The sequence below is a fragment of the Melospiza melodia genome, chromosome 16, assembly GCF_035770615.1.
Source record: "Melospiza melodia melodia isolate bMelMel2 chromosome 16, bMelMel2.pri, whole genome shotgun sequence".
NCBI classification, from domain to species: Eukaryota; Metazoa; Chordata; class Aves; order Passeriformes; family Passerellidae; genus Melospiza; species Melospiza melodia.
In genome coordinates this window covers 1,230,001-1,255,717 of record NC_086209.1, presented here as the reverse complement: position 1 = coordinate 1,255,717, position 25,717 = coordinate 1,230,001, and the positions used below count along the sequence as shown (strand labels likewise).

Sequence of the window (25,717 nt, the reverse complement as noted above, 5' to 3'; positions counted from 1 at the left end):
ATTAGTCCCCTCATCTTTCTTTAGAGACGATCTTTGCCAATGGGAACTTTTTGTTCCCTCTGACGCCACAGATTTATATGCTGGCAGGGCTGCTGTGAGCAGCAGCTTCCATGAGAGGCCTCAGCCTGGGCTCTGGAACAGCCCCATTAGAACTGAATTTCTATTTTTTGTTCACGGTGTTTTACAACAGATAAAAAGTAGCTTTTGAGCACTAAATAACTCACCACAGATCATACTAGAGGTGTGCAGGATCCCTTCACTAACCCAAAGTTACATGGAGCTCAGCCGTGGGCAGTTTGAACAATAAACTCCCTGGCTGGGCATGACTTGGATTTAAATTATTCCCAAACCGTCACGTTCATTACTCTCCATTCTCCCCCATTCTCCCCGCTCTCCCCGTGCCTCAGCCCAGCAGTGAAAGGGGCTCAGTGCCAGGGCTGCCTCCGTTCTGCTCTGCTCACACCCAGCTTGGATGAAGGGACAGGAACCCCCGGGCTGGCCCTGCAGCCCACCCAGGGCAGGTGGGGCTGGGGATGCGCCCCTGCCGCCCTCCTGCTGCCCGGAACGGGAAGGTGTGTTACCCCATCGGCTCCCCAGGCCTCCTTCTCAAGGCTCTGGTCCCACACAGAAGGGGCTTTGTCCCTGCTGCTGGGTTAGAACCATGGAATGGTCTGGCAGGGCGTGGGTTAGTGATGAACAAGCTGATGGTGCTGACGGTTGGGCTGGATCTCAAAGGTCTTTTCCAAGGTTAAGGACTCCACGTTTCAGTGTCTCAAACCCCCACTCAGAGTTTTGACCCAAAGCCCTGCTCACCCCACGCCCCTCAGAGCGGAGCTGTCACCCAGGAGCTGCCCATGCACTGCATTAATTAATCCTGAGGAGAATATAAAATAACTCAGCATCAGTCTGAGGCACAACCCCCATCTGGCACGGCCTCCGACCAGAACCCAGAAACAAAGCAAGAGAGAAACGAATAAAAAAGGGAAGAGAAAAAGTGGGAAGAAAATCGATTAAACTCCAGAGTTCAGGGAGTGACATGTTTAATTGCTAATGTGGCTTTGGGATTATTCTTTTTTAAGACTTTTTTACCAGCCCAGCTGGTGTCATTCTCTAATACCCAGCAAGCAGCAAACAGATTGTGGGAGATGCGTTGTGCTCTCGCTGCGCTTTCTGCTAATAAATAAATAAATAAATAAATAAATAAATAAATGCAGATCAAAGAAGTGAAACAAACCCCTTCTGGTAATTTTTTTCCCTTCTGTTTCCCAACTGGTCCCAAACATATTTCCTGCTGGGACTGACAAGGAACACTGTGAAATTCAGAATCACAGCTTTAAGAACCGAGTGGCATCAGATGAAACAGAAATGCTGGATTTAAACAAGAGATGAAGGGGTTGGGCAAACACAGTCTCGGGCAGAGGCCTGGCCTTCCCAAGGCAGGGGCATTGCAAAGGGTGAAGGGGATCCCTGCTATGGATGGAGGCCTCGGGCTCCTGGGACCAGCCCCAGGCTGTCCCACCCTCCTTCACCCTCTTCCCAGTCCTAAACTTTAATGTAGATTTTTTTCCAGTTGCCACACTATCACTGTGTGGGAAGGGAAACAAGAAATTTCCCTCTCATTTCATCAGGAAAACAGATAAAAATGAGCTCAAGACAATAATTTCTCTTCTTCAGAGCATAACAACTACGCTACACCTGAGGTAGACTGCAGGGATTAGAGATGGTGATGAGGAGAAGGAGGAACAGAGATGCCCAAACTGCGTCTCTGCCACCTCCAAAACCACTGGCTTCCATGGGGATGAACTGCTGGGAATGCTGCCTGCAGGGTGGCTTCCCCTGAGGGGTGCTTGGGAGATGTGTCCAAGGGAAGCCCAAACATAGAGAAGACCAAGAAACAAACAACCAGCACTTGGTCTCCAGTGGAAGCATCAGCCCAAGGACCATCACCAGATTCCTCTTTGAGCACTGCTCTGGTCCCCAGCAAGTGGCACTCAGCAAGCCCAGCAGGGCCTGTGGGCATGCTCCTAGGGAAGGGAGAGGGCATTCCCAAGGGCAGTGTTCTGGCCCCTGGGTGAGAGGCATTCCCAAGGGCAGTGCTCTGGCCCCTGGGTGAGAGGGCATTCCCAAGGACAGTGCTCTGGCCCCTGGGTGAGAGGGCATTCCCAAGGGCAGTGCTCTGGCCCCTGGGTGAGAGGGCATTCCCAAGGGCAGTGCTCTGATCCCTGGGTGAGAGGGCATTCCCAAGGGCAGTGCTCTGGCCCCTGGGTGAGAGGGCATTCCCAAGGGCAGTGCTCTGATCCCTGGGTGAGAGGGCATTCCCAAGGGCAGTGCTCTGATCCCTGGGTGAGAGGGCATTCCCAAGGGCAGTGCTCTGGCCCCTGGGTGAGAGGGCATTCCCAAGGACAGTGCTCTGGCCCCTGGGTGAGAGGCTATTTCCAAGGGCAGTGTTCTGGCCCCTGGGTGAGAGGGCATTCCCAAGGACAGTGCTCTGGCCCCTGGGTGAGAGGGCATTCCCAAGGACAGTGCTCTGGCCCCTGGGTGGCCAAGCTGGCACATTGAAGCTCACACATGGGACTGGGCAAACTATGCTCAGTGGGAGACTTCAGCCTTGCACACATCACCTGCAGCCTGGCTCTGCTAAAAATTCACTCTTTTATCTCGTGACTTGTAAGACTAAAGCAAAACCCCAGGACTCCTCCAGCAGCTGTGGAACAGCACCAGCCCCCTCTGAGCCTGTGGCACTGCAAAGTGACCCCAGCAGCTGTGCATGTCCCCTGCAGCTGCTGCACTGCTCAGAGCTGGCACTCCAAAGGCACAGAAGCCCAGCAGCACCCCAGGAGCAATCTGCCCCTGGGATGGCATCAAAGCAGCGGCTTGCCAAGGCCCACAGCAGCGTGATGCCATGTGGAAGCCACAGTGCAGATACACACAGGCTGTGGGAGTGGGCAGAGCCTGACCTTGTCTGGTGAGAGGACACTGCATGCCATGCCCTGCTCCATGGACCCTGGAGAGGGGCTGAGTCCTTGGTTTATTCAGTTTGCCTGTTTCCCACCACTTCCAGAGCCTCCTGAGCTGGAGGGTAGGAATTGCAACCCCCTAGCTTTTGCCAGTAGATTGATGCTTGCTTCCCCAAGGGGCTGGGGAAGAGATGCCACTGCATCCTTTTCTCCAGCCCTGCCACTGGAGGACAATACCTCATGGTGCCTGTGCTGGTGCCTGAGAGTCTCTGGGAGGAGACTGCAATGAAAGCCTCAACACATGTCTCACCTCCATCTCTGCAACGCATAAACAACCTGCTCTGTCCTCACCTGGCACATTCCAAACAAAACCAGTGAGTTTATGTTGCAAACAGCATTCCTAAAACACACTCCTAACCCCCCCCTGCTCCAGCTGCTTTCTCCATAACACCCTCTCTAAGCATCCTTCCATTTCTCAGCCTTGTGCGGCTTCCTGCTGGATCTGACTGCCAGGAGTCTGCTAACAAAGCCATGGCTGTTGGAAGCCGATGTAAACTCAGACTCTCCTGCCTTTAACCCAGTCATTAGTCCCCTAGAACATCAGCGTTCCTGACTGCACCACAGGCTCACAGCTTCCCAACATCCTGGCCCAGCTTTATGCCTGCAGATGCCATCAGGGAATAGCCAGCTTTCAACTTCTGCACCCAATAAACTCACAATCCTCCATCCAGTGTTAATAAAAAATGGTTCTGTGCACCAGTTATCCAGGAAAAACACCATTTTGAGAAGTATGGAAATACTCAGGGTGAGTTATTTTGAGATGAAACTTTACAAACACACTTCAGAAAGAGGTATGGGTTTTGTCAGGCATCATGCTGCAGCCCCATTACCCCTGAACCACTTGGAAACCTCTCCTTCTCCATAGTACAGGGAGAGCTTCAGGCAGGACACGGCTCCTTCCTTGGCAGGCCAAAGAATGGACTTGTTTTTTTCACGTTTTCCATTATAGGCTGGATTTTTATGGATCACTACCACAAGCATCCGACTCTAGCCAGGACACAAAGCTGCAGTGAGCACATCCATCAGGCTCTCTTGTCTCTCGACCTTTAGTTTCCAATAACCATCATCACAAAAATAAACAAACAAAGCCAAGGAACTCATGCTGAAAGACAACCCGTGCGTGTTTTCTTTTGGATACCGGATGTCTGGTTCCCAAAAGCCCTTTGGAGAAGCATGGGAGGAATCTGGATTTATCATTTTGGCACATCCTGCTTGACACACACCTTATTGCACATTATTTGCTGAGCTTATCCCATAAACCAGAGATGTGCACAAGAGCACAAAGGGGTTCAGCTGGCTCACAAGTATTTGGCTGCATATCGTGATGATTTTGAACACTAAAATGCCCAAATCCCAGCCTTTTACAAGCAGATGTGAATGCTTGGAAAAGCTGGAGTGCTCAGAATGGGCTCGAAAAGGGCTCTGCTCAGAGGAGATGGCAGGGTGCACGGGATAGCTGTTGGATAAATCTCCATCCTGCTTTCTCAGGAGGAAAAGGTGTTTCCTGCTGGGACATCCCACCCAATTCCCTGGCTGCCTGCACCTCTGGCCATGGGGCAGGAGCCCATCCTGCCCTCGGCTGCCCATCCTGGAGCACATTTGATGAAGCCTCACATGCACAGAGCTGACGGGGGCAGAGCCAAGGGGAGCTCACACCGGTGGTGGTGTTTGATATCCCTCCCAAGAACACTGCTGGACGTGTTCCCATCACAGCAAAATACTCTCCCAAGCCAGCCAAATGAAGGGAAGGCAAGCAGCAAGACCAGGAGATGCCTAATCCATGCCATAGAGACTAAGATAATTGGAAATATCCCTGCTCCTCATACCTGAGACTCTGCATCAGGGCCAAGGACGTTGATCTATGCCTCAAAGGGCCTGGCTCCCACAGACACTGTGAACCCCCAAAGCAGCCCCAGTCCTGCTGGGCACGGCCAGAGCCCAGCACAGGGCACAGGCAGCTCAGGGGCACTGAGAGCCTCCTCAGAGGAAGAAGCCAGCAGGAGCTCACACGGTGCCACTGCAGCGCTGCCACCCAGCCTGGCTGCACAGCCTCCACCTCCTGCCACAAAGCTCCACCTCACACGTACAGACTTTACAAGCTCCCATTGCACATCACACAGCACGGCAGGGACACAACACCCTGCCAGAACAGGGCTCCCCAGCTGCTCCAGACCTGCCCTCCTACGACCACCCAGCCAGGAGCGCAGGAGCAGTCCCAGAGGTGCAGGAACTTGTTCATCTGGAAGCCAGCTCAGAAAATTTTGGGGACACACCTCTCTGCTTTCCTCATCACAGACCTGCCTGTTTGTTGACAGAGATCAAACCCAGGTGGGCTGATCTGCTGCTGCTCACAGAATCCCTTGGGGTGGAAAAGACCTTTGAGGTCAAATGAAAGGACACAGCTCCCATGGGGAGCAGAATCTGTCAGCTCTGGGGGACGTGCCCAGCTCCGCAGTAGCCAACAAGCACTTTCCAGCAAGAGGATGGTTTCCCTGGAGATGCTGAAAGCACAAAGCAGGAGCTGGGACACTCGGAAGAACCAGCCTACAGCTCATAAGGTAACCCACCTCCTCCTTCTCAAGGTCCCTGAGATCCATCTCCACTCCTGACACAGGAGGATTTATCAGCAGATGTGCTGCTACTGCATATTGATTTCTACAAAAAGGAACATCAAACTACTTCAATTGGATATTCCAAGCTGGTTTTTTTTTTTAAAAAACAACACATCAGCTGTCAAGGTAAAATCACTTAATTACACCTGTCAGGTGTTTCACAGGCTAATGTGATAATAATAGCAATATTCAGTATCAGAGAGCAAGGTTTTGAGCCTTCTGAGAAATTCATCTGACACTCAACTGCACGTAGCCAACTTTCCAAATTACTCAAAGCCACTGAATGTTGCTGGGACCCATTTTTCAGGGACACACAAGTCAGGAATCACCAAACAGAGCCTGAGAAGAGCCAGCATCATCCCCAGCGCTCAGCCAGCAGCATCAGCTGAGCTCTGCTCATTCCCACTCTTGAATATTCATTGTGCCCAAATGCAATATATCCTGAATATTAAACAAGAGCTACTCAGGGCAGGAATATCAATCCCTCAGCAAAGCTGCTGGTTGTTTGGGGAATGGAGGGCTGCCAGCTGTGGGGAGAGGGACAGCATGGCTGCTCCTCCATCTCCCAGGGAGGTGCTGCAGGGCAAGGAGCGCTGGTGGCCTCACAGCAGCCACGGTGCACAGAGCACAGGAGGGGCAAGGGCACACAGCCCCGGGCACAGGAGGGGCAAGGGCACACAGCTCTGGGCACAGGAGAGGCAAGGGCACACAGCTCTGGGCACAGGAGAGGCAAGGGCACACAGCCCTGGGCACAGCCCAGGAGGGGCATGGGCACACAGCCCTGGGCACACAGCCCCGAGCACAGCCCAGGAGGGGCACGGGCACACAGCCCTGGGCACAGGAGGGGCAAGGGCACACAGCTCTGGGCACAGGAGAGGCAAGGGCACACAGCTCTGGGCACAGGAGAGGCAAGGGCACACAGCCCCGGGCACAGCCCAGGAGGGGCATGGGCACACAGCCCTGGGCACAGGAGGGGCAAGGGCACACAGCCCCGGGCACAGGAGGGGCACGGGCACACAGCCCCGGGCACAGCCCAGGAGGGGCAAGGGCACACAGCCCCCTGACCCAACCCTGCAGCCCAGTGCTACTCCCCGGCCAGCACTGCTGCCCAGCCTTCAAGTAGGGCTACACTCTCCGAAACTGCTGGCCATGCCTTTTTTAAAAGCAAAAATACACTTTGTTTCCCCCAAATCAGGTGTTCGCAGGGTGGCACCTTCCAACACAAGCAGCTTGTGACCCCCTGGCCCCAGCACAGTCCGCCTTCAGGCAGGGCCTGTCACTGACATGGCTGAAGGGCCCGGAGCAGAAAGAGGGAAAAAACCCAAATAAAATATAAAATGCAGCAGCTGTAAGCTCTCCAGAAATACAGCCACTGGAGGGGAAGGATGGAGACTCACAACCTGCACAGCCCCTCTGTGCAAGAGGGTCACCTGAAAGAGAGGCCTTTCTGCACAGCTCAACAACCTGCAGAAGGGAAAAGCAGACAGGCAACCACACCCTGCTGCAGAAACACAAGGGCTTTGATCAAAGAAAGTAACACCTGTTATTTAAAAAGAACCTCATCTACAAACCATCTTTCTCCCTCCAGAGAGCTTGGACTCCAGTTCTGGGCTGCCATCTCCCAGGATACAAAGGCTAAAGATGAATCCTCCAGCCCCATCCCAAACATACAGTCACCAAGGCATTTTCACACAGTTTTATGCTTTCATTTTCCAGCTCAAACTGCTCTTGAGATAGCAACATTGAAATAATCTTGGATGTGAATGTAGGTTTGGAAAAAGTGAGAGATTAATCTAATCAAAGCAGTTTGCAGCTCTGCTAACTTAATATCCATAATAGCTTAGTTATTAATAAGGTAGAAGAGGAAAACTCTCCCTAAAAAGAAGATTTCTGGGAAGCAAAGCAAATTATCAAAGATCCCAGCCCTCAGCGCTGGTTCCTGGCCCCTGTGACCTCCAAGCAATCAATATTTGAGCAGGGATGAGGATGATCTGGGTGCTCAGTGTCAGCTGAGCACTTGCTGCTCGCCACTGAGGGCAGCGATGGGGACGAGAACGCTGTGGTGGGAGCCTGGTGTGTGCACAGTGCCCCTGCTCAGGGAGGTCACTGGATAACAGAGAGGCTCTGAGATAACACTGGAAACACCCAGAGATGGTGGGAAGCTGATGGCTGAGCGGGGGCTGCACAGCTGAGGCTGTGGCACCTGAGGGGACACGGGCTCCCTCCTCAGGTCCCCACAGCATTAGGGCTCCAGCCTCCACCAGCACTGACCTGAAGTGAGCTTTGGCTGGGGCTGCATCCCCTTCTCTCCCCTTCTGGAAACAAAGCAGCCAAAGCATCCCTGGTTCAGGGCTCAGGTGCCAACAGCTCCGACACCACCAGAACTCTGTTCCTGCTGGGAACTGCCCCCATCTGTTCTGTGGGAGTCTCAGCAGTCACAACTGCAGCCCTTGTCCTCAGCTGACTCTTCTTGGTGTGAAGAAATAGAAATATACACACCAAAATTCCTCTGAGCACCACGGCAGTGCAGTAAATTATAAATCAAGCAGCAATCTGTGACTCACCCGGAACTAGTGGGAACACACTCGCAGCTCCCAGGTGAACAAGTCCCATGGGGAAGCGTGATGGAGAGTTTTCCTCAATTTTCTACCCTACCACTCTCCTAAAAGCCTTGGAATGACTACCAGCTCTCTGCACAATTTGTCAGCACAGGGAGGCTTTGTTAATCCTGGTCTCACTCCTGCAGCCCCACGGGAGGCAGTGCTGCTGACAGGTAACACAGGATGGGTTTTCCACCTGGCTCATGGCTCTTTCTCCAGCAGAGAGCAGATGTGTTACAAAACACCACACTTCTCTTTCTTTTGCATATTTCCAGCCTGTCAATCTACAGAAGACACAGCACCAGCAAAGGAAAAGCCTCCTCAGAGCTGGCCCTTCTCTGGCTCTTCAAAGGGAGCAGAGCTCATGGTAAAGCCACCGACAGTGGCCAGTAATTAAGGCAAAATCCTTTCTTCAAATACTCCTTCCACCAGGAATCGTGGATGGGGGAGCCAGCTGGAGCTCTGCACACAGAGCTGCTCTTGCTGTATCCCCCAGTGCAGCCCTGCCCCAGCCTCAGCGTGGCAGCAGCACGGGCAGGACCCAGGCAGGCACTGCAGAGAGGATGCCAATTACAAATTTCTAGCAATCTGAATTCATAATTGGCTGAGATTTCACTCGGCAGATAATGCACTGCTGTCCTGGGCACTCGCTGTATCTAGGTCAGGCCATTAGTTTTGCTCTTAATCTACACACAGCTTTAATTTCATCTTTAATGTTGACTTCCAGCCAGTGCTCAGCATCTCGAGCCATCCCACACCCACAGAGAGGGAAAACCAGCAGCACCATCCTGCTGGAGGCTCCCAGCCATGCTCACACAGCAGCAGTGCTGGTGCTGCCTGCACTGGGCAATCAGAGAACCATGGAGTGGCATCTGCAGCTGATAACCCTTGGCGTGAACCTTGCCAGGGAAAGAAAATGCCACCGCATCCATCCCTGGCACCCCAGCTTCAGAAAGCTCCTGGACGTGATTCAGCACTCCATCCTCTGCCCCATCCTGCCTGGCATCCCCATGGCCCCTGCTTAAATCCAGAAAACTGCTCACACTGGCTGGAATTGTAATTTACAACATTAACAAATGGAGTTGAAGATGCACAAAATAAACCCATCACATGCATTAAAGGGATTAACGATGGTTCCTAAAACATCTGAAGGTGTATAACACAGTATGGATGGATCATTGCAGAGCATCCACAGGGAAGTCAGGCTGCTGGCATGTGCTGGAGACTTTAGATGTAAAACCAGCTTGGAAGAAAGGGGAGCACTGGGAGAAGGTTTCTCATTTACGCACACTAGTCCAGTTTCAGGCACTCAGCTCTTCTAAAGAGACAAAAAAAATTCCCCACCAAAGATAACTGTGGAAAGCACAGCCCTTCTGACAACAGGAAGTTACTCACTTCAAAAACCCAATTTTTCATCAAAAAAATCTAACTTGAAAGGCGTTCCCAGCTCACTCAGGATGCGGGATCAAAGCCAGGGATTAAGTGCATCTGCTCACTGCTGGCTGCCTGAGAACACTGCAGAGCTCTGGGAGCAGCCCCCAGCTCAGCAGCGCCGTGCTGAGGAGGGGACAGAGGGGCAGAGCCCCCCGTGGGCAGGGACAGGGGCACAGCCAGCGAGGCGGCAGCTGCTCCACTGGCCACAGGTTCCCGGGCAGCAGCATCCTGTCAGCGAACATTTAAGGATTTCAAGTATTTCAGGTACTTGCAAGGATTTTCATTGCTGCCAAGGAGCACACAGTGGTCAGAGCTTGGGCTGAGGCCATGTAAGAGATGGCACAAGATGCCAAAACAAATACTGGCTCTGTTGGTGAAGCCTGGCATCAATCCTGAGCACTTTCTGCAGTGGAGGAAGAGTGTCAGGACAGGAGTCACCCAAAACCAGCCCCACCAAGGCACAGCCAGAGGCAGGGATGTGCTGGAGGATGAACCAGAAGAAGGACACACATTGAGGTCCTCTCCAGGCAGCTGTGGCCACCCTGAGCCCTGCTCCTCCAGCAGCTCCAGCCCTGCAGAGACTGAGGAGCTGGGCAGGATGAACGGCACAGGAAGAATGCTTTCAGCAGAAGAGAGCTTCCATCCATGGCCAGAATCACTTAAGACTTATTTAAAAGGGAAAAGTGTTCTGGCAACCTGCTAGGCTTCCTCAAAAGGATTTGCCTGGCTGGCACAGGCTGGATCAGGGAGGAATATTCCAGGGTTTTAATTTCTCTGCCCAGGTTTTATTGCATGCAAACATACATGGTCACTGCTTTTGAAGGTTTCCAATTTGCTAATTGAGACGTTTCCTCATGGAAAAAGAATGTCCTGGACTACGGACACGGCTGCTGGCGCAGCTCTGCACACCGGGGAAGCTTAGGTGAGGATGATGAGATGGGAGACAGGCAGGCAAAGCAAGCCTCCCCAGGCCCCATCTGGCACCAGCCCAAAGCCAAACCTGGTGGCTGGAATAGGAAGAAGAAACACCCAGGACATCCCATCCCATTCCTCATGCCATCAGGGGTGTTTAGTCACAGCACTGGGCACCTTGCAGCAAGTTCAGGAGAGTTGGGAGATGGGGAGGTGGGAAACCAGCCCAAGAAACTGGACATCTAGGAAGATTTCTTTCTAGGCACCAGTTTGTTTAAAAACAAGGAGGAAAAAATAATCTGGTCTGCACAAAAAAAACCCCAAGTGTTCTGTGTTTTTGCTGGAGCATTGAAGTATTCCTTCTGCCCTCAAAATACACGAGAGTGGAGAGAGTGGTTTTGTTCTGAACATGAACAGGTCAAAGATCCCAGAAAAGCACTTTTGGGGCAGAATGAGCCTGGAACATGAAGGGAGAAAGGCCAGAGGTAGCACAGCTGAGAAAGACATGAGCAGGGTTCTAATGGGAACATGACTGCTGCCACAGTCACGCCTCACCAGCATGACCTCAGATGGGACTTGCTGTAATTTTTTTTTTCATTTAAAAAAAAAGGAATGAAAAGTGTTTTGCAGGCTTATTCAGAATGCACGGGGGATGGAGAGGGAATTCAAACTTCATACAGGTCAAATATCATCCATGCAGGTTCACATCACGTTCGCTGCAACCGCCGCTCCCGCTCAGAGACAGCTTCAGAGCGCTCTGGAGGAATCCTGCGTCCTTACCTTGAGCTTCTCGAAGCGATCGCTGAGCGACGCCACTTGGTGGTCCCGGTGGCGGCCCACCAGTTTGCATAAGGCACAGATGAGCTGGTCATCAGCGACACAGTACATGTTCACCTTCTCGTTCTCGTGCTCCAGGCACGTCAGTCCGCGGAAGTGCGCGTCGGGCACGGGCTCCACCAGCCGGTGGCTGGTGAAGGGCTTCTTGTTGGGGTGGGTGGCGCGCAGGCAGCGGTCGCAGTAGGACACCTCGCAGGTGATGCAGGTCTTGACGGCGTCGCGGGGCGGGTCCTGCTCGCAGAACTGGCAGGCGATCCTCTCGCCGGCCACGGACATGGTAGGGCTGTTGCGGTAGGTCCTCTCGCGGCGGCTCTCGCTGGGGGAGTTGGGGCCGCTCAGGGACGCCTTCTGGAAGCGGTCGATGATGTTCTGCAGGGTCACATTCCTCTTGAGGCCCTCCAGGCCCCGGTGGTTGAGGGAGATGACATAGCGGCAGGTGGGGCACTGGAAGGCGGTGATGGGCTCGATGGACTCGCTGGAGGAGCAGCTGGACACCAGAATGCGGTGGGCACAGCTGAAGCACAGGCTGTGGGCACAGGGCAGCAGGAGGGGGTCCTCAAATAACTCCAGACAGATTGGGCAGGTCAATTCTGACTCCAGTGTTTCCATCTTTAGTTAACACAATCCTGATTCAGCATCAAAAACCGGGGAAGGTGGTCAGGAACCTGCAAGGAAGGAGAGCAGAGATGTGAGACTACAGCTGTGCTCCTGGGCTGCTCCACTCCTCCAGCAGCAGGTGCCTGGGGGGTTGGACACATCACTCATGCAACACCTTGACACCCTTTGCATTGTGATGCTGTCAACTCCAGCCCTGCCAGGCCCCTGCAAGCACAGGCTGGAGCTGTCTCATCCCACATGGAGCAGAGCCTGGAGTCGCAGTGGGACAGGAGCCGCATGCAGGGGATGGGAGAGGAGGAGAAGCAGCTCCTCTCACACCTTCCAGCCCAGCCAGGGCAGGACCTGGACCACAAGGCTGGAGACAAAACCAGGAGAAACCACATGATTTCATGTTTGTGTTGGTGTGTGCTGCCAAGACCAGGGCGTGGCCGTGCTGGCATTCCACGCTGCTCTGAATGGCACAGAAAAACCTCTTAACATCCCCTCCAGCAGCTCCAAGCCTGCTTCTCGTGAAGGAGAAAAGGCAAATCATGTCGTGGAAACTCTGAGCAGAGCAGGTTGGGAGCTCTCAACATCCCATCCTGCTCCCTGCTTTTCCTGGCCATTGCTTTTTGGAGCAGGGTGGGGAGGGCATAGCAGTGAAATTACACTTGGCAAAGTTCCACTACTGGCTGTCCTCTGCTGCACTCCACAACAGCCAGGGATACCTAAATCAACTCCAGCTGGAGGCAAACAAGCTGTATTTTTAGCTCCCTTCCATTGCACGAGGCTGGAAAACAGCTCCCAGCAGGCAACTCAACCTGCTGCTCCCAACTCTCGTGGGCAGAGCACCAGGAGCTGCATCCCAAGTGCTACCCAGCCTCTGCCAGCACCCCAGCATGCTCCCAAACAGTCGTGCAGTGACATGGAACCGGATCCTGCCTCTCCTCTCTCACCCACCACCCCGTGCACAAGCGGTACCTCCTGGTTTCCTCAGCCACAGCAAGGCAGGCTCCGAGTGATGCCCACTGTGGTGTCCCTCCCTCAGTGTGGATGCGAGGAGAGCCCTCTTCAGTGACAGCCACAGGGAGCCCTCACCCTGGCACTGCTGCAGGAACTGACCCTGTGGGAAGCAACACGGCTGCTTCCAACCTAGCCTTGTTTTCATCCCTGGAACACCCTGGTGTGGTGCACAGGCTCTGCTTGGGGAGAAGATGAAAAACCCTTCCCTGTGAGGGTGGGGAGGCCCTGGTACAGGTTGCCCAGAGAAGCTGTGGCTGTCCCTAGGTCCCTGGAAATGTTCTAGGCCAAGTTGGAGGGCGCCTGAAGCAACCTGACACAGTGGAAGGTGCCCCTGCCCATGGCAAGGGATTGGAATTGGATGAGCTTTAGGGTCCTTCCAACCCAAACCAGCCTGGAATTCTGTGAAAAAGGGCTGTAACCAAAGCATAGGGGGATAACCCAGCAGCAGGAGAGGGTCTGGCTGCTGGAAGCCCCAGGCTGCTGCTAGCACCTGCAAACGGCAAACTGCACAGGTGCCACACTGGGCCATGCCCACTCCCATCCCACTGAACATATCCGTTCCATCACCCCCACCCCACTGCACCATCTCTTCCCCATTGTCTGAAATAGGATGTGCAAGTGCCTGGAGGAAACCCTGAGCTCTTCCCTGCACCGGCTCAAGGGGCTTATAAAATAAATCCCTTGGATATTTTCATACGTTCATGCTGAAGCAGCTCTTGCTGGCCAAATGCAGCCTTGCACACACATTACACACACTTAAAGCTATTTTTCTTTTCCCCAAGAGTGACAGTGGAGAAGCTGCTGGATCCAAACAAGCAGAGGAGCACGAGGGCTCCCAGCAGCTTCCTCTGCACAGCCCACAGAGGTTTCTGAAGCCTGGGAGCTGCTGCAGCCATGGGAAAGCAGCGGGGAGGAAACTGCTGCTGGCCCTGAGCCTGCTGCCTGCTTGGGCTGCCCTGCATCCAGGGGGCTCCCCGTGCTGCAGGCCTGGGGATGAGGGGTCCCCATACACCCCCAGTGCTCTGGGCACCTCCCATGCCGGCCTCTCCCTGTGCCAGAGCTGCAGCCTGGCACCAAGAGCCCCAGGGCAAGAGGCCCTGTGCCACCCTGGCACCAAGAGTCCCTGTGCCAGCCCAGCTGGGGGCACAGCCCCTCCTGCCTCCCATCACTCACGGGTTCTCCCCGGTCAGCAAACACAAAGATGAAAAAGAAGAAAGGACAAGAACAGGATTTGTTTCATAGCCTAAGACTGGGAAAAAAATTTAAAAGTCAGGATTGGTGTGAGAGGCTCCCCAACACCTTGCCAGAGCCAGATGTCCCACAGAGCAGCATCTCACACTCCCATATCCAACTTCAGGCTTCACATGCAGCTCCATTGCTATCCAAGGGAAAACAATGCAGGAAGTTTAAACAGCCTTTCATTTTGTTACTGAGGGACACTTGTACATCAATCTTGTTTTCCTTGCTGGGACATGACCTGTGACGGATCCAAGAGGAGCCTCAGGCTGGGACAGAAACCGGAGCCCTCTCGGAGGAGTGGAGGAGGCACAGGAGGCTGCTCACAGGCAGTGGGGCAGCAGCACAGGAGGCTGCTCACAGGCAGTGGGGCAGCAGGCACAGGAGGCTGCTCACAGGCAGTGGGGCAGCAGCACAGGAGCCTGCCTGGAGCTGCAGGAGCCCCCTCCGAGGAGGAAGGGGAGCCCTGCTCCAAGATGCTACACCTGGCAAAGCAGCCATGCTGCCAGCAGAGCCTTTCATGCCTCTCACTTTGATGTTCTCTTTGATGTCCAGGACTGACACAGCTCATGGAATAGTTGATTAGATTAAAATGTGTTTTCTTTAGAGTCATTAACTCCCTAAATATAAAAGTTGTAAAATACTACCACTGTTTATAGACAGCCCTGTGTCCTTTGTGCCCAAGAGTCAGTGGCCCTGTCCATGCTGGCCTGCAATGACAATGTGCAGCAGCAGCAGGTTAACAGCATGTGACATCCAACCAAACATTTTTCTGTGTTGATCGGAGCTTTGCCCAAAACTGAGGGAAAAGGGGGAGGGGGTGGGAAATCAATGACTAACAGAAAAGATGGGGAAGGGCAGCAAACCCAGGGGGGCAGAGCTGAGGATGATGCAGGGCCAGTGCAGGGCCAGTGCCACGTCCTCTGGGGCACAGTGACCGTCGCTTTTACTTCCAGCCCAGGTGGTCTCCAAACACTGTGTGCCAGCCTGGGGCAGCAGGAGCGTGGTGAGGGTGCATGGGTCACCCTTGGCCAGTTACACCAAGGGTTCCTGGATACAAGGGTTCCCCCACCTCTTCTCCCAGATAATTATTTTCACAATATCAAAGCTCTTCATCACTGCCTCAAGCTCACGGGTTTGCCAGGAGAGATGCAGAGGTTTGGCACCAAGGGAAGAAGGAAGGAGAGACATGGAAGGAGGGATGCTGCCCACATCACCCCGTCCATACCTGGGAGGGAGACATCCTGGGGTACATCACCTGAGGCCACAGGCATCCAATCCAAAATTCATGCTTTCCTCTCGAGCAGCATCCAGGCCTCATTTTTACCCATGTTTTCCAAGTCCACATAAAATTCTCTCTGGTCTTCCCCAGCATCAACCCAGGGCAGAATTTGGCCAGCCTTCAGAGTCCCACATCAGGATATCCAGATGTGTTCAGACAAATGTTAATTCTGCAGGTTGGTATTTTCTGCACCAAATATGATTATTTATTTCCCCTTCCCCTTTTTATCCCTCTTTTTTTTTTTTTAACTTCCCCTCCCCCTCAAAAAAGCTCCAGCCGAGATTGCTCAGCTCCTTCCAAGAATGAGGCTTTAGAAGAGCTATGCTGCTCCACCCGTGCACTAACGAAAAAAGTAATAAAATATGGCAACCCTTTCCTTAATTGGCGCAGTGACAGCAGGATACAAAATCTGGGCAGCAGTTGTCTCCATCCTTTTTGTTGTCCTTGGGAAAACGAGTTCAAACCCGGATCAGTGTTGAGGGGAGGACAGAACAGCCCGTGCAGCAGCCACATCCCGTGTATCTCATTCCAGGGACCCATCCTGCAGCCCAAGGGGAAGGGGGAAGAGGTCCCCCCTCCATTTCCCCAGCTCTGCCAATGGCCCTGCGCTCCTGCCAGCTCAGCCTTCCCAGCCAACCGGCCTGGATCTGCCCTTGGGATGGGCCTGTCCAGGAGAAACAGGGTCCTAGGAGGAACACAGCCCCAGCTGCGTCATCAGCAACAGCTTCTGACCCAAGGAAGGCACCCCAGCGAGAGGGGAGGCCTCCAGGCTCCCCCAGCCAATTCACATCCACCGTTTCTCATTCCTTCTGTGCTTTATTTCCATCAGCTGTGCATATGTAACACCAAATTTGAAGCTCAAAGCTGCAGCCAGCACAGAGCACCCCTTGGCCACATCATCGCCTCTACTCCTCCCTCCCAGAACACCTGAACACATCAAACAGAACACTCCCACTGTAAGAACTCTAGATTTGTCTGAGGCTTTCTGAAAATCCCAATGATCTGTCTCCCAGCTGCCCTCCCCAATCACTTTACTGCCATACTAGAAAAAGAACATCACCTGCTGCAGTTAAACTGAATTCCCCCTATAAAAGCCTGTGTTGCTGCCCCTAATCCATCAAATTGAACCAGCATTTCCATACCAGCTTTAATTATTTTCCAAGCCAATTTGCTTAGTGCTAAAGCAAGGTTGCTCCACATAATTTCCACTGCTCTCTGTGCATCTCTTAAATGAAGGACAGAGCCAGGAGGCTTGGTTCCCATGCAGCAGTTCACTTCAATGAGAGACCCCTGTGTGCTGGCAGTTCAGTTGCTTCATTCTTGAACACTCCAGAAGAGCCACCAGAGCCCAGCAGGCACTGGCCATTTGTGCTCTTTAACTCCTCCATTTGCACTGCACCTTATTCCCTCTGGGAATTTCACCCGCATCACTGCCTTCACTGATGGGATGAGACAATTTTGCTCCATCACAAAATCCCTTTACTCCTGAATGTCTCCTGTCAGGCTCCAAGGTGGGGAAGGGCTATCTTGGGCATTCTGCACGGGACAAGGATGCTCCAGCTAAAGCCTACAAGGTCTCCACCTCCTTCACCTCCATGATGTCAGAGAGGCAAGCACCAAGAAAAGATCCTTTTTTCATCTCTAGTGATATTCTGGCACAAGGGAAAATTTTGCCTCTTTTCTACAAATAGCGCCCGGGAAGGTGACAGCTCCTGGAGTGCTCCCACAGGACCCCAGCACAGCTTGGGTCCACATGGGGCTCCCCGGGGATGCAGCATTTTGGAGCCCTTGAGCTGCAGGGTGGATCAGGAAGGGATTGCCCGCAGTTTGCTCCCTGGCTCCTGCAGCCATACAGCAGGAATCATGCCACGTGGATTCCCCATCAGCTGGAGGGGTCTGAAGACACCCCAGGCAGCCATGGCACACACTGCTGCTCTCCGGGACATTGCAGGAACCTTCCCCGCCATCTCCATCAGTGGCCTGGGGGCTGACAGGACACAACAGGCTCAGGACACCTCTCCAGTCCCCGCCCTGTGGCAGAGCCCTGGAGCACAGCACAGCTGCTTCCAGCTCCTGGGGAACACAGCAGCTCCCCGAGGTCCCCAGCACTTAGCCTCCCTAATCCGTGGGGCTGCAGCAGCCAGTCTCAGGCTCTGGCAGGTCACAGACCACGGCAACCCTCTTTCCCACACGCTGCATACGTCTGTCTGTCTGTCCGTCCGTCCGTCCATCCCCCCTGCAATGAAACCCACAGTCCCTGCCTCTCTGCCAGCAGCTGCCCCACAGCTCAGGGGCTGAAGCCAGGGGGTCACAGGGGGTCTGAGGGCGGGGAGGGGGCCGTGGCACTGACAGGGACAGCTGCAGGCACAAGGCTTTGGCAGGAGCAGACCCACCAGGCCATTGCAGAGGGGAGTGACCCCCTTCCAGCCTGGCCCTTGGGAAAAGCAGCTGGTGGGCAGGCACGCCACCAAAGTGGCACGTCCAGCATTCACACAGCCCCGGCAGCCCTGCCACCACACCCCCCACCCCCCGCAAATTGTCCCTCCGCTCCTGCCGCAGAACCCACCGTTCCAGGCCTCACCACCCTCCTCTCCCTCACCGCTCCTGCAGCTCTGTGCTCTCCTGCCACCCTGCTCTGCCAACCTCTGCAGCTGATGCTGTGCAGCAGGCGAGCAGAGCCAGCAGCTCCTGAAAACAGCCCCGCTCCCAGCTGGCTCCTGCCAGAGTACACATGGCAGCAGCCTTTGATCTGAGCCTTTCTCTAGGCGCACCCCGTGGCTCTGCATCCTTCCCCTCTTCCTCAGCCACCGCCTGCAATGCAGCTCCAGCCCAGCCTCGTCCCTACCACAGCCACCAGTCCCCGGCCCAGCAAGGATGAGGGAGGGCATTTGGTGCTCTGCAATAACCTCTGGGCTCCAGAGCAAGTCACGGCTCGTATCCCCCAGATGGAGGCTGCAGAGCTCACACAGCTCAGCACAGAGGTCTGCCTTGCTGAGGAGGAGGGCACTGCAAGGCAAAGCCCTGGGTCTCCCCAGAGGCTGGAGCAGCAGCAGCCAGCCCCTGTGCTCACAGCCCCAGTGCTGTACTAGGGGACCAGCATCCTTCAGGGTCTGCACCCCACGGGGCACACCAGGTTTACCCCCACTCCAGTGCTTCCTAGAGGACACCCAGCGCAGGACACTGGCACAACTCACCCACAGAGGAGGGGAGTTCAAAGAGGTGCAGAGACATGACCACAGTGAAGGCAGGGCTGAGCTCGTGGCAAAGCCCACCACGGGAAACAGCCAGGAAACCAGCCCCAGACTTGGGAAGGCAGCAGTGCTGCTGTCACATGAGCGTGACCACAGTGAGGGGCCAGTGCACCCCAGCGAGGAGCTGGCCCCGCACCAGCGCTCCCCAGGACCCCTCGTGCTGTGCAAAAGGCAAAGCTCCGCTGCAGGGATGTTTTCTGGGGGTTAGAATAACAACAGATCCTCAACCAAAGAACGGGGGCTCCCCCTGCGCAGCACAGTCTCAGCCCAGCAAAGGCACAGAGCCCAAGAGGGGCATCCCACCATGGTACCCCCAACCTGCTCTGGGCATTGCCCCTCTGCACCACCCGACTCCTGCTGGGAAGGGAGAAAACTGAACGGGGCCAGGGGAGCCAGAAGGGCTCAGAGGGGACGGGAGCTGCTGCCTGAACCAAGGCTGTGTCACATCCCTGCTGGCCCGGGGCTGCCGAGCGTGCTGATGGAGCTCCGAGGAGCACCCGCAACCCCGGCACCAGGCCAGCCCAGCCCGGGGGACACACGCTGCCCATGCCACCGGCTCAGTCCCATTTTGCCGCTCGGTGCAGCAGCAAAAGCAGCAGTTCCGACCCCCTGGCAGCTCCCGGCCCCACCGCACGGAGGCTGTGCAGCCAGCCCGGGGCCTGGCCGCCGTCCCGGCCCCTCCGGCCTCCCCGGCCCACAGCGAGATCGGCCGCGCTTCCCAGAGACACTGCGGGGCCGGGCAGTTAAGGGCCATTGTGCTGCTCGGCGCAAGGTTAAATATATCCGCACAGCTCCTCGGGCTGCATTCCTGGGAGGCCGAAAGGATAAACAACACTTCCTGCAGGAACTGGACACAATAGGGGGATAATTAGCGCTAATGCCCAGTGCAGGAACAAAGCAGGTAGCAGATATTTTGGACTTCCACCCTCCTTCTTCCCTCTGCATCCCCATCCCACCCTGCAATGCTCAGGAAGAGGCACTCAGACTGGCATAACTGGGCTCCCGGGCCACCTGAAAGAGATTAATGATTTAAAAGGAGGAAAGCTGCCTCTTTCCAAAGGGGCTTCACCATCCCAGGCACACGAGCACAGGTCTCGCAGACACGCTTCTCTCAGAGCCGGCCCGGCTCAAGCGGGGCCATGCCCGGAGGGTCCCGGCAGAGGAGGTGGAGATGGAGCTCCCGGCAGGGCACAGCCAGCCATGCCAGCGCTGCCCAAAGCGCAGCGACAGCGAGCTCCCATCGCTGCGGGAAGGGACCCACGGCCCCACGGCTCCCTCCGCAGCCAGCCAGATCTGCTCCTCAGAGTCACCTCCTCTCCATCACAGCCAAGGCCCAACTAGGCCTTGTTTTCAATCTACAGCAACTTTTAATCCTTTTTCCTACCCCAGTCCCTTAGGAGCGCTCCAGAGACCAGCCACATTTCCCAGTCCCCCTCCTGGTGCTGCGGAATGACAGAGCGACCCAGCGCTCCCTGGACACTTTTCCAGCGCATTACACAGGTCATTTAAAGCCTTTCAAGACAAAATGCTCCCACGCCCTGAGGTGACTCAAAGCCATTAGCATCTCTTTGGGGAGGCCTCTCCACTGCTGCATAGGAGCACTTTTGCCCATCATCTCAAAATAAAAAAGATTTATAAACAAAAAAGCACCAATTCCCCTTGGCTCAGCTTCCCGCTGCAATATCCCCGGTCAAGGGGCTGGATCTCTAGAAAGGAGGAGGAGGAGGAGGCTCCAGCACACAGAACGGACAGGTATGGCAGAGCCACTGGCTGTCCCCATGTCCCATGGTCTGCTCTGAATGTCACCGACCCCCACAGTGCTGCCATTCACACGTTATGAAGCACACCGAAGGATGCTCCACCAGCAATACCACTGCATCCTCTGGGACCAGCCCCAGGCTCACTCCCCCAGCCACCCAGGAGCGGCTTCCTGAGCCAAGGGCACCAGCACAGCCGTGCCCCTGCAGGACATGGATTCCACTCATGGATCGCTCATGCCAGAGCGGGGACTAACTGCTGAAGGCAGGCACGGAGCTCCCAGAGCGAGGGGAGAACCACGCAGCTCACCCCATCACCCCATGGCTCAGCCTGTGGCAATGGACCAGCAACAGCCCAAACCCGGCACAGGCTGCATCCCGGAGCACACTAAACAAGTCCACCATCCCCACCCAGCTGGGTGGAGAACTTGGACCATGCTGGTGCCTCCATCACCCCTGTCCCCAGCCAGCTTGCCTCCACCACACTGCATCCCTCCAAAGCTCTCTTCCCTGCTCTGAGGGGCAGCCAGGGTAATTTTGGCAGCATGCAGGAGCTCTGGATCTGCCTGCCATCCCTTTCAGCTCTGCTCAGCTGCAATTCAGGACATGAAGCAGGTAACTGCAAAGGCAATTTCCTCCTGCCATCCCTGCTCCCTCCCTGTGGGCTGCCTGAGGGAGGCAGAGGCTTCTGGCTGGCGACAAGAGGCAGGGCACAGACAATACCTGCTCTCACACACTGGTAAGTTCTTTAATGATCTGAAAGGAGCCCAAAACGCTCCAAATTTTGCATCTGTCATGATCACAGACGATTCCAGAGCCTCCCTGGGGGGTCTGACCCACCAAGGTGCCTCCAAGAGCACCTGACACTCCTGATTCTCCATGGGAAACGACTGCGGCTCCACAGACAGGCAAAGCACACACCTGCTGAGGAATGACAAGTGGACACAAATTCCTGCAGCGCTGGAGGGAGCACAGCACTCTGCAGGGTCACTCCAGGACTGACCACAATGGTGGCCAGAGGCTTGGGAAAGTACTGACAGGAGCAAAAGAGTTTTAAAAAATTCCACCTCAAAAAACTGATAGTGTTATGTGTATAGATATATACTCAGTGTGGCAGGCCTGTGGTCTGCCTCATGCAGGTGCTAGAGCACTGAGCAGCACCGCAGCCAGCAGAGCCAGCACAGCAGCGTCACGACAGTGCTGGGGGCAGCCTGAGCCAGCGCAGCACCCAGTCCCAACCCCAGCCTCCTCAGGGAAGTGTTGAGCCAGGTCACCATGCAGTTCAAACCCCCGCCCATCGCTCCCCTGAGGAGGCCCAGGGGGCAGTGAAGGAGAGCAGCCGCTCACAGCCCCACCCCTGAGCTCAAAGGCCAGCGCTACTGCCCCAGCCCACCCCTGCTCTGGGTCACTGACCGTCCCTGAGACCACCCTGCCCTGCCTCGCTGCATTCAGTCCTGTTACACAACCAGGTTTGTGGGGTTCTCTGAGGATCATCCACAAAATGCATTTAAGCTGCTCTGTGTCTCTTTGAAAAAGGAAGCTAATTTATTCCTCAGTATTGCTGCTGTGGTGTCAGAGGATGCTGCAGGCTCCACCTGTGACAGCTGGCACACTGTCACCTCCCCTGTGCCCCCACAAACCCCACTCCAGCCAGGCCTCTGCCTCCTGCCTGAATGCAATTTTCCCCCTTCAGTCAACCAATTCAAGATTGGGTTTGTGTAGCAGTCAATTTCCTGCATCTGCAAAGCGAGAAATAGACTGAGCAATTCATTTCTCTCTGAGACACAAATCTGAGTTATAAACACAATAATGACATTCTGCAAAGGCAAGGAGCCCTTTCATTTGGAATCCCATGGAAAGTGTGTGAAGCTGGGGGATCCCTGACACAGCTGGCACACAGACCAGCTGTGTGTGTTCCTGCATGGATGCAGCACGAGTCCCTTGGATCTGCCCTCAGACTCTCAGTGATGCAGCAAGTTTCCACTTATTTCTCACACTGGCTTTTCACAAGCCTGTGGGTGTGGGTTTTCCTTCTCTAGCAGTCACCGGATAGTGAGATCTATAAAATACAGTTTTGAGACCTGAGAGCTTGTAGCATCCAACTGCAACATCTGTAAAAAAATCCCAGAAAAAATAAAAAACTCCAACTCCTCCAAACAAACAAAAAACTCCCACAACTCTCCCCTCCTCTCCCTCTCCCCCATTTCCCTTCATTCTACTGAGAGTAAGTAACTTGTTTAACCCACACAGTGGCAGCAGCATCCCCCATTCATTCACAGGCTGCTCTGGCTGAGATTCCATTCCAGCCAGATCCCACCTCCACCCTTTTCCTGTCCAAGGGCGGAAATCTCACGGGAAATGCCCAAAAGGAAGCAAACCAGATGCCACCACCCAGTCGGGAAGACCTGGCGGCAGCGTTGGGCTCCTGCAGCAGCAGCAGCCCCTCCCTGGCACCTCCCAGGCAGCCTCCCCTTCAATAACAAACAGTTTCCATCAGAATCACCACAAGCCTTTTCCACTTTAAGGGACTCCCCGGATTCAGCACAGTCCAAAATGCTCCTGGACCTTGGCAAGGCAGCGCTGGCTGAGGTGGGAGCAGACACAGAACACATCAGGCTTTCCCACACAGCTGGGCAATGGGGGCCTGAGGCACTGCAGTGGGGCAGTGTCCCCTCCCCAGTGCTGGGCTCTGGGAGCAGTCACTGGTGCAGCGCTGGGAGCATTTGGGACAGCCCACATCCCCTGTGAGCAAACAGGCATAGGAGGAAGGGACATCATTCAGGGGGAGGGAAAGGGGGACAGGGACGTGATATTTAGGCTGGACATCAGGAAATGTTTTTTCACCCAGCAGGTGACTGGAAACTGGGACAGTCCCCCCCCAGGGAAGCTGTGATGACCCCAAGGCTGTCAGAGCTCATAAAGCACTTGGACAGCACTTTCAGGCAGATGATGAGATTCTTGGGGTGTCTGTGCAGGGCCAGGAATTGGACTTACTGATCCTGATGGGTCCCTTCCAACTTAGCCTACTCTATGATTCCATGACAGGGATGACAGCAGCGCTGAAACACAGGGAACTCCCCAGCAGAGAAACATCCCCTGCCCTCCTGGCACCCAGGGCACTCCAGGTTTGTTTGCTGGGGGAGGAAGGCAAGCCCACAGTGACAAGGGGATCAGTGAGCTGCACGGAGGCTGACTGGCACGACAGAGCTGAGACTGCAAGAAAAGAAGATAAAAAGTGGTCCAGCCTGACCCCCTCACCAGCATCCCAGATTTTTGTCACTGGAGCAGGCCTGGGGGCCAGCAACCCACTCCCGTCCTTGCTGTGTTAAAAGGCATTACTGGGGGCTGGGGGCCGCCTTCCCCATGGCAGTGAGCTGGCAGCCCCAGAAAACAAGGGCACGGGTGTCCCCATCCTGGTCACAGGGCAGGGGGCTGGACTGCCAGCGAGCACAGTGGCTGTTTCCTGAGCAAGCGCAGGGCATCCAGAGGCACAGAAAGGGCAGCTCTGCCACCGGCCATGCTCCCTGCGCCAGGGGCTGGGACAAAGACAGCAAAGGGCAGAAGATGATGCCCCCACATCCTGCCAGCACGGGCAGGGCCCCACCAGTGGCACCCCAAGGGCCAGGGCTGCGGCACGCCTCGCTCTGTCCTGCATTCTCCAAAGGATGACACAGCCACAAGCTCTGGGCTCAGCACCGTGCCCCTCCCTGCACCAAGGGTGAGAGGCACGTCCAGGGCCGCTGGCACAAGGTCCAACCCAGTGTTTCCAGCACTGTGTAGGAGCACACGCAGGCGCCCAGGATGCCAGGGGTGCGATGTTCCCTGCACGCCACTGCAGCCCCCCGCCCTGGCACAGCACAAGGCGCCTTTCAGAGCCACACAGACACAGCATTCTCCTGCTGGTGACCTCCCTGCCCTGGCATTTCTGGGAGCCAGGCTCCACAGCAGCGAGTGGTGGCGTTGGAGGCAGCAGCCCGAGACTGGTCAGCAGCATCCCCACGAGGGTGCTCGCTGCTCAGAGGGGCTGCCAGGGCTGCCTCATTAGGCTGCAACACACACTGGCTTTCCAGGCAAACAACACCAAAAACAAGGGAAGGCAGCAACACAGGCTCCAGCCTCCCCAAGGCTTTGTCCCCCTCCAGAAGGGAGCTCAGGGGAGCAGCCACAGACCCCCTCACCCCAATGTGGGGAGCACCAGGCTCAGAGGGGTTCCCAGCAGGCTAAGGTGGGTTTGCAATTGGCAGCGGCAACTCCTTACAGAGGAACAAAATAATCACACTGCTCATCAGCTTCCTTTAATGAACCAGCTGTGCAGCCTGCAGAGACAGTTCTGGTTCCAGCATCTCTGATGGAACAGCCTCGGTCTCTCCAGTGACCAGCCTTTGGGATGCACCAACCCCCTAAAGCCAGGGGCTGACCCAGGAGCTGAAAGGCTTAAGGCGCCCCTCCCCAGTACAGAAGCCCCAAGTGACAGTTCAGAAGCCCACAGAAAGCCCAGGGGAGTAGCAGCGTGGGTTTGGAAACACCTATCCATCCATGGAGGGGATGGAGCAGGAGACAACATAATCCTGGCTTTAAAACTAAGTCATTTATCCATCTCACATGGTCCCAGGGCCAATCCCACTCTGCTCACAAACTGGCACACACACTGACACACAGCCCTGAGCCGTGCCTGGACCTTGGGGGCCAGCACAGCTCACCCGGTGCATGCTTTGCAAGGCAGGCATTTATCACCCACTGCAGCTCCATCTCTTTTGCAAAGCAGCACTTCCAAGCCAGGCAGGACGTGGGCTGTGCACAGGCACGGCCTCCCAGCCGCCATGGGAGGCTGCACAGGGCACAGACCCAGCTCGGATCGCAGCAGCCAGCACATCCAGGGCTCTGCAGCCACCTGCCTGAACCCAGACAGCTGCTGCTGTCGTTGGCATCGATTCATCCTTCCTCCTTGTAGTGCTATTGCCCTTACTGTCTTTTCTCAGGAGCACCCTCAGGGAACAGCCTCTCGGTGCGAGGGTATTCCAGCACTGCTGCCTGGGCCAGCCTCCCTCCTTCCCTCCCTCTGTTCTGTGGCCAGTTTTACTACCCCTCGGTCAGGGGCACCAGCCAAGCCTCGAGTCTGCTCTTTGACGGTGAAATGCAGCACAGACCACCTCAGCACG

The 25,717-nt window shown here is 55.3% G+C and overlaps 1 protein-coding gene across 3 annotated transcripts in view; it reads right to left on the bottom strand.

Annotated features, from left to right (window-relative positions):
- MID2 (midline 2) overlaps nucleotides 1-25,717 on the bottom strand; it is a 64,299-nt gene that overhangs the window by 36,949 nt on the left and 1,633 nt on the right. For all 3 annotated transcript variants that reach the window (XM_063170213.1, XM_063170215.1, XM_063170214.1), the window contains exon 2: nucleotides 11,356-12,077. In XM_063170213.1, coding sequence (XP_063026283.1) covers nucleotides 11,356-12,021 — 666 coding nt within the window. In that variant the 5' untranslated portion in view covers nucleotides 12,022-12,077. The remainder of the gene's footprint in view (nucleotides 1-11,355; nucleotides 12,078-25,717) is intronic.